Source organism: Vicugna pacos, chromosome 7 (assembly GCF_048564905.1).
Source record: "Vicugna pacos chromosome 7, VicPac4, whole genome shotgun sequence".
NCBI lineage: Eukaryota > Metazoa > Chordata > Mammalia > Artiodactyla > Camelidae > Vicugna > Vicugna pacos.
The window spans coordinates 83181777-83190639 of NC_132993.1; the positions used below are offsets into that span (position 1 = coordinate 83181777).

The 8863-nt window shown below is 44.0% G+C and overlaps 1 protein-coding gene across 1 annotated transcript in view; it reads left to right on the top strand.

Moving 5' to 3' along the window:
- Window positions 1-4840, top strand: part of STK17A (serine/threonine kinase 17a) — a 36926-nt gene extending 32086 nt beyond the window's left edge. Inside the window, exons 4-7 of the mRNA XM_072965255.1 lie at window positions 92-218; window positions 3091-3139; window positions 3232-3411; window positions 4167-4840. Coding sequence (XP_072821356.1) covers window positions 92-218; window positions 3091-3139; window positions 3232-3411; window positions 4167-4491 — 681 coding nt within the window. The 3' untranslated portion in view covers window positions 4492-4840. The remainder of the gene's footprint in view (window positions 1-91; window positions 219-3090; window positions 3140-3231; window positions 3412-4166) is intronic.
- The last annotated feature ends 4023 nt before the right edge of the window (window positions 4841-8863 follow it).

The following is an 8863-nucleotide window of genomic DNA, read 5'->3' on the forward strand; positions in this document are numbered from 1 at the left end:
AGGTAGAATCTGTCTGTTTCATGGGCGACCTGCCCTTTTTGCTCTTCATGCTCAATCCTGCTTTTATTAATCTGGGGGTGTTATCTTCCAGCCTCAGAACATTCTGCTGACAAGTGACTCTCCACTGGGCGACATTAAGATAGTTGACTTTGGTCTTTCAAGAATAATGAAGGACAGCGAGGAGCTGCGAGAAATTATGGGTACTCCTGAATATGTGGGTAAGTGTTCGGCAGAGTGGCATGTGTCTCGTGTTTGGGGTCAGGCGTCGCCTCTGCTGGGGGCTCGTGTGTGGCATGGTTAGTGGTGGGGCCAGCCATCCACTGTGCTGAAATTCCATCATCAGAGACCCCCTTCCTCTGAATTAAGTTATAAAATGGAAAACTTGGAAGAGTCAGGTACCAAACTTGGGACCCCTTTCCTGGAGGGCACTGGGAATTTGAAGAGATTGCTTCTCAGAGAAATAGGAGAGGACTTTCACAAAGCAGAGGACATCAGGTTATCTGAAGATGGAAGCATATTAACAAGAAAGCACCTTTTAAGAACTTCCGGTTGGTAGTAAACATTAGAATAATTGCAAGCCCTGTGATGGCACAGATGTGGGCAACGGGGCATCCTGTTGGACTGATGCAGAGTTGTGAGCTTCTGGCAGAAAGAAAAAGGAGAGAGTGTTCAAGTGATGCAGCATGGCTTCTAGTTTTGGTAGGAAAAGAACTATGACTTTTTTGATTGACTAGGAAGGAAGATGGGGCATAGAAGGATCGTGGTTTGAATGAGGTTTAAAAAAAAAAAAGGCAGTGAAATAATTTAAAGGCTATGGCCAGATGTTACAACATTTAAAATTTCAGAGTAGAAACGGCCCTTTGTAATTACAAGGCCTTGGATGTAGCCACGAGGTCGGGCGGGGGTGCCGGGCTGCGTGGGTCGTTCAGGTCACTGTGGAAGTGGCCCGGGGCGACGGCAGCCCTGGGGAGGATGGAGAGGTCTTGTATCAGAAGCTGATACAAGAGCAACTTGACCAGGAGTAGAGAAGGCTGTGGCCTGGGCCTGCGGGAGGAAGAAGATTTGCTCGAGGGCAGAGGTGTGAAGCAGGCAGACAGGCAGTCGTCTCCTGGAAAGCCTGGGGGTCTGGCGAGAGGACGGTGAACCAGGAGAGCCTTGAAGGAGCCGAAGGAAAAAAAGGATTCAGGGGACACAGAAAGCCGCAGAGGACAGATGGTTTGAGGAAAATAAAGCGGTGTGGCAATGATAGTGCCAAAAATGATCTGAAGTTTTAAAATACTTTTTAAAGCCCTTCGATTTGGAACAGATCCTTCATTAATTAGGTGATAAAAGATACGCCAGGGAGAGAACCACCCTGCAGACTTGGCCCGTGTGCTCTGTGGACGGGAACACTTAATCTCCAGTATGCTGACTGACAGGCATCATGACCACTAAGAGATTTAGGAATGTGGCTTAACGTGCTCCTTCAGGGAGAGCGGCATCCGGGTTGTGCGGCCAGTTTTTAACGGGTGGCCCTGTAAACTGAAGACACCCAGAGGTCCACGGAATGATTACAAGCGCAATCCCCAAAAATCCTAGGATAATTCAGAAAGATACAGTACAGAAAAACACGGGGTGGGGTCTGTCTTTCCCTGGCCTGCCTTTTAAAGGGGAGTTTCAGCCTCCCACCCCCTCATCCCTCAGCCCCTGGCGTTTTAACACACAGAACGGACGACCTGGGGGTGTTCTGCTCTGCAACTGGCAGCCGGGTGACCTTGGTCCCAAAACTCTTTATACCTCTCGCGTTCCTCTGTCCATGAAATGGGGCTGGAGAAGTCTTGCCCAACTGGACCTGCTCAGCCAAGCTCTGGGGTCAGCACCCAGCAGTGTCATCCCCACCCCTCCTCCCACCGGCTTTCTTTCGCTCTCTCCTAAGAGCGCCCACCCAGTAATTTGGACGCTATGCATTTCATTGTCAATTTCCTGGGAGTTTCATTTCAAACTTTAAAATAAAGACTCATAACCTCCATTTCTCAACTCAACAGTTAGAGCTGGAAGTCGAGGAAATCAGCTCCCCTCGCGTTTCCTCCACCTCCTATTCTGGGCCAGGTTTGTCTCCAACCAGTAATGGATGTTCGACTTGGAGTATTTTAGTTTTTCCTAGAGTTAGAACATTTTCATTCCCTTTTTTATTGTAATTAGCAGTTTAGGCTTTGATCTGTTTTTAAATGGATTCAGTACTTACTGCCTGTCTTTTCCTAGCCCGGGGCCTTCCTGTTTGTATACTTTTGAAATAAATCGTCTTTTGATTGACTGGATTGTATCAGTGGGTAGATTTTTCTTTTCAAGGATTTTCCTAATTTCCTCATGTCCTTGCACATCTGGGGATGTCTTTCTGCTGCCTTTCTGTGTGATTAATAGTGGGGCCAGCCATCCACTGTGCCGAAATTCTGTCATCAGAGACCCCTTCCTTTGTCTTCAGTTATAAAATGGAAAACTTGAAAGACAGCAGTTTAGTAAGCAAATTGTTTTTCTTAACCCTATGGAGTTGTCTGGGTTGTGTGGGATGCATGCCATCTGAGGATGCCCAGGGTTTTTATTAACTGTGTCGATTGACTTTTTATTAATGGGTGGGCATTTTAAAAGCTCACTCCAGCTGCAACACAGAGGGTAGATCAGGGAGTGGACCGAGCTGGGGTCAGGGTGGGGAGTGCCGTGGATGGGAGAATGAGGGTGTGGGAGGCAGAAAAAGATTAAAAGCAGTAATCCGTTAGAGCTGATGCTGGATGAGACAGTGGTTGTGGAAAGAGGAGAGTGTAAAAGTTGTCAGTTTATACAAAGGCAGTATTTATGCATTCAAAAATTAAAAAACACTCTCGGATCCAGCAATGGAGGATGGAGGTGCAAAAAGCATGTAAGTGAATTACAAATGTCTAGTCAGACATCACAGTAATTCACATGCATTTGATTTATAGAGTGAACTTAATTTCATTTTAGCCCAAACCTTAGTGTCTTATAGTTTGATGACTGTTGGAATTTTTATCTCTAACAGCAAAATTTGGCATTTTTGCCCCCACAAAACTAAACATTTTCTTTTGTTTCTAACACTAGCTCCTGAAGTTCTCAGTTATGAGCCTATCAGTATGGCAACGGATATGTGGTAAGAATTATAAATTTATGAGAAATTGATCAAATTAGTGTCAAGAAATGAATCTGATACTAATTTCCTTTTACATTTCCATTCTGATCTAGGAGCATTGGAGTGTTAACATACGTCATGCTGACCGGAATATCGCCTTTCTTGGGCGATAATAAACAAGAAACATTCCTCAACATCTCACAGATGAATTTAAGTTTTTCCGAGGAAGAATTTGACGTCATCTCTGAGTCAGCTGTTGACTTCATCAAGACACTTCTGGTTAAGAGGCCTGAGTAAGTATTAGTTAATTTTGATCTTTTGAGCAGTCGGCTCTGAACAAAGGTGGATTAACAGCTGAAACCCCAAAATGAACACCTGAAAATGTAGACGTAAAATTAGGTGAAACTGGGGAGAGGGAGGGAGGGAGGAATGAAAAGATGGAGCACAAGGGATTTGGGGCAATGAAATTACTCTGTATGACACTACAGTGGTGGCTCCATATCAGTATGCATTTGTCAAAACCCACGGAATGTACAACATCAAGAGGGAACCCTAATGTAAAGTGTGGACTTTGGTTGACAACAGTGTGCCCATGATGGTTCATCGACTGTACCCGATACGCCACACTGATGAGGGATGCTGAGGGGAGGGCTACGGGCGAACTCTGTATTTTCTGCTCAATTCTGCTGGGAACCGGAAACTGCTCTAAAAGAATAGTCTATTTTAAAAAAGAAAAAACTAGGTGAAACCTCTGGCTGCTTCTCATCTGTTGAAAGAAACAGTGGCAAAAATGAAACTGTTTTTAGAAACTGTGAGCTGTCCCTCAGTATAACAGATTTTCTGTACGTCCTTGGGCTTTGAGGCAGGCTTTTCAGAGATCCCTTCCTTAAATATTTGTCAACGTTGTAGGGAATGGCATTTGCACGCAAATGCCAAGACATCTAGTTTTCACTCCGGAGTCGCAATAAGCCGACGATACCTTATGCTCTGATCTGTAGGCGAAGTTTCAGACTGCCTTGTCCTAAGTAAAATGTGTATCTTTACACAGGGACCGAGCCACCGCTGAGGACTGCCTGAAACATCCGTGGTTGACACAGAGCCGGGGGCACGAGCCTTCTTCCAAGGAGAAAGACGCATCAGCAGAAGCAGATGGGCTCCAGGCAGGTGATTCTGTGCCTGAAATTAATTCAGAGCCTCAGAAACCGGAAACTGAGGAGTCAATCGTAACGGAGGAATTAATTGTTGTTACTTCATATACTTTAGGACAATGCAGACAGTCTGAAAAAGAGAAAATGGAGCAAAAGGCCATTTCCAAACGATTTAAATTTGAGGAACCTTTGCTACAAGAATTTCCAGGAGATTTTATCTACTGAGCTGTATTTCCCTTTAGAACTTTCTAAGATTTCTACATTGGAAACATTAATATTATTTATGGACTTCTGGCCAAATGGTGCATGTGCTGAAAGTGGATAACCAGGTATCCCTGATAGAAACTAAAATAACTTTGTCACACTGGTGCAGTTAGAGGAATCAAGCCAGATTTATAAAGTTGCCAACCAGGAGATTTAACGGGTAAAGTTATCTGTTTCAATGTCATTTTTTTAAGAAGGGGCATGTTGGAACCTTTTATTTCTACGTCCTTTTTCTCCAGAATGAGAATTTGTATGCAAAGATAACTGTATTCACTTTCCTTAAAAATCCAAGTAAAAGTGCCAAAATTAACGTCTTTGTAAATCTACCTTGCGTCGTTCATATGTGTATCTGTAGCTGCATACATGTACGTTGATATCTTTACAAAATTGAGAGTTTTTCACTTTGGAGTTTTAGCAGAGAGTCAGAGCTTAAACAGGTATTTTCCAAATTTTTGAGACCTAAAACAGCAGCCAGGATAGTTTAATAACGTCTTATTTTTGTATTTCATTACTACTTTACATTGACTTGATTTGGCTCCTGTTGCCTGTCTGCTCTTAGTGCTTGTAAACCTATCAATGCAAAACCCTGGCTCATGTTTTTCCTTTAACATCGCTGATAAGAGTGGTGGTGACTGTTCACCTCTGAGATGGTTCTGGTGTTCAAGGTCAAGGTTAAGTAATCCTGTGATACTAAACCAGCGTCGGCCCCTCGGTTGTCTCCCTCATCACACCTTCCCTGTCTTGGCGGCCACCTCCTCACACACTTGTCACTTAACTTTGGTCACTTGCAAGTGTCAGTGTGATCTGATCAACACAGCGGCGTTTTGGTCAGTGAAGAGATGCTGGCACGTTGTTGGTAATAACCTCCCCCCTCCTCCCCGAGTCGGGAAGAAATACAAAAATACAAAGCACGTCCACGCTGGCCATCGAGCGTCTGCTTCCGTTGAGTTTCACGTTAGCCCCCAGGCTCTACCTGGAAAAGTTCTAAAATGCCGAAATATTTATAAACCTTTCCTTTGTTCATAAACAATTTGACACTGGAGGCTCTGTCATTAGGGAGGCCACCCTTGTCCCCAAAAGACTTAAAGAATGTACTCAACAGCATGTCATTTATTTAGGATTGAGCACTTCAGTCGTATCTGGGCCCCACAGTGAACAGTAAATTCCTTTAGGAAAAGGACATGCAGAAGCGTACACTGTGCAGCTTAAAGCAACTAAATATCCTTCTCACGCAAACGTGAGTCCTTATTTCTGTTGTATTAGGTGCTGGTGAACCCAGCTTGTCTGTGTTCCGTGCGCTGCGTGCACACGCCACCTGTCACTTGCGCTGTGCACCGTGCGCGTTGCACGGCGTCCTCCTCCCAGCCTGGTTCCCGGACATCAAAGTCATGCCGATGGTGGCGCCCAGCCCCGTGTGTGCGGGGTGCTGGGCCAGACAGTCACAGGGCTGGTCTGTGACGGCTCCCAGCCCCGCCGTGCGGGCCTCCGGGCCCCCGGCGCTGTGCCCACACCGTCAGCTGAAACTGAGCCAGCAGTTCGAACCATCAAGTTGCCTTGTTTTCTCACTAAACTGGCTTATTTACCGTTTCTTGGAATCTAGCATTTCTAAACAGACTCTCTAAAGAGGAAGAGGAAATTCTGCTACAGTGGCAGAGTTTTCAGTGGAAACCCACGGCCACAATGTTACGCCTCAGGTAAGTCACAATCTGGGGCAAATTTTTATCACTATCTCTGTGACAAAATTAGGAAGGAGGTGAGGAAACAAAACACCCACTACTGAATGATTGAATGACATTTTTATACTGGATGGATTTGTTAAGTTTTAGAATCATGTGGGCAACAGACTTTTTCTAAACCATTTTTTTAATATTACATTCATAATAAATATATTTAGTACAACTGCTGTATTAAAAAAAGGATGGGTTTTCTTACAGCTGGCCACTGCTGTCTGCAGAGCTCTGCTCACCCTTAGCAGTTTTTGTGCTAAAATTAAATTCAGAGTTGTACAGAGCTTCTTTAGAAGCACGTAGACTAGGAAAGGTTTTGGTTTATGTCCTATAAGTGGAGCACAAAATGCCTTCACAATATTGGACCAAGTCAAATCTTAACATTAATTACTTACCAACCAGCTCTGCACTTATCTGTTCATTTTCCCTTTTGACTGGGTTACGAAGGACTTCACAGTACTGTTGAGTTTATCCACACGGTTTCAACATGATAATATTTTAGCTTGACGAGAAGTTGTTCATGAAATACCCAAAATGTACAGGGCGTTTTAGTCAATTGGGAAACTGTGTTTTCGTGGGGGGTTTTTTGTTGTTCTCATATGAAAAGTAGGAGAATATGGCTTTCTGTGGTAGGTAGAGGGGAAGCTCAGATGCTAATTGTGGTAACTCTTAAACTTTTCCAACTGAGCTCAGTTTGGAAGAAAGTGTTCTAGAGAAGGGGTGGCCCAGAGCAGGTCAGACAGGAGGTCGACCTCAGTCCTCATGATCCGTGGGAAGGTGTGCGGCTTCGTCTATGGACGCCTGAGCGACGTCGGTCCCTGGACGCCGATGTTGGTCATTCCAAGGTACCAGCAGACGAATCCTGAATCCATGTTAAGCTCACACTTGTAGAAATTTGAATCAGACTGATCAGGTTATAAATAAGGTAGTCAAAAGTTGTTCAAGATCACTTACCATCTCGTACCTTTAATTTGCTGTAGAATTCAAAGAGCTGGATTACAAACCTCAGTCTTAACTGCAAACGCCTTCATCTCCGACTGCGGGTCTGTTGTGGGAGGGGGGATGTAATTCGCAAATAGTGACACGAACAGCTCCGAGCCCACACCAGCCCGCGTCGGGCTTGACAAATGCACACCTTCGTGTGCATGGAGTCGGGTGGCACGTGCCTCTGGGGTGGCGTTCCTGAGGCCCAGCCGTGCTGGCGCCTGTGTCCGCAGCGTGTTCCTTGTCACCGCTGGGGAGCGCTTTTGAACATCCCACAGCTGTTGTAAAACCGCATCTCTGTTCACGGGACCCGTGGGCTGCTTCAGGTTTTGTCTCCTATGCATAAAGCTGCTCTAGACATTGTCCAGGTATTTTTCTGTGGACACTTTTTCATTTCTCTTAGATTAAATAGGAATTTCTAGGTCACAGGGTAGATGTACATGAAACTTTGCAAGAAAACACCCAGCCATTTCCAAAGCGATTTTTCCGTTTGCCATCCCTGCCAGCAACACAGGAGAGCTGTGCGTGCTTCACAGTGTTGGCCATCGCTTTTTTCCTCTCGCCGTTCTCATGGGTCTGTGATGGCATCTCGTGCTGGGTTACTTTGCATTTCCCTGATGACCAATGAGGAATACTATTCCAGTGTTCGTTGGATCATTTTTTTTGTCCTTTTTTTTCTTTCTAATGGGATAGTGACTTGTGATCCTCTTTTATATATTCCAGATACAAGTCCGATTTATGCGTTAACAAATCTTTTTGCCCATTCTGTGAGTTGTCTGTTTCCTCGACGGTATCTTCTGAAAAGAAGGTGGTTTTAATTTTGATGAAGTCCAACTGATCAATTTTTCTTTTACGGTGAACACATTGTGTATCCTCTTTAAGAAGTCCTTACCTACCCTGAAGTCATAAAGGTATTATTTTTTTCCTACGCTTTATAGTTTTAACTTTTACCTTCACGTTCATGATCCACTTTGAATTAACTTCTTCCCCCTTTGGTGTTAGGTCGGGGTCAAATACGTCTGTTTTTCATGTGAACATTCAGTGGTTCCAGCACCATCTGTCAAAGAGGCTGTCCTTTCCCCACTGAGCTGTTTTGGTGTCCTTGTCCGAAGTCATTTGACCGTGTATCTGTAGATCTGTTTCTGCGCAGTCTTCTGTTTCATTAATCTATGTGCTTATCCTTTTGTGAGAATTATATACGTCCTGAAGTCAAGTGAAATAGGACTTCCAGTTCCTCTTTTGTAAGATTGTTTATTCTAGGTCCTTTGCTTTTCCAAAGAAATTTTAGGGTTGACTTGTCAACTTCTACCAAAATTACCCCCTAAAAAAGCCTCTTGGGGTTTTGGAGATGTCATTGAATCTGTAGATCAAATTGACTTTTTAATGATGAGTCTTCCAATCTATAAACATAGTCTGTATTCCCACTTACTTAATTTTTCTCAGCATTGTTTTATATTTCTTTCATAGATTTTTTTTAATTTAATTATAGTCAGTTACAATGTGTCGATCTCTGGTGCACAGCGTTAACATCCTAGTCATACATACATGTATTCGATCTCATAGGTTTTTTTTTTCCTTTTTCACTTTTATTAGGTAGAATTACTATAGTTTGACTGCACATA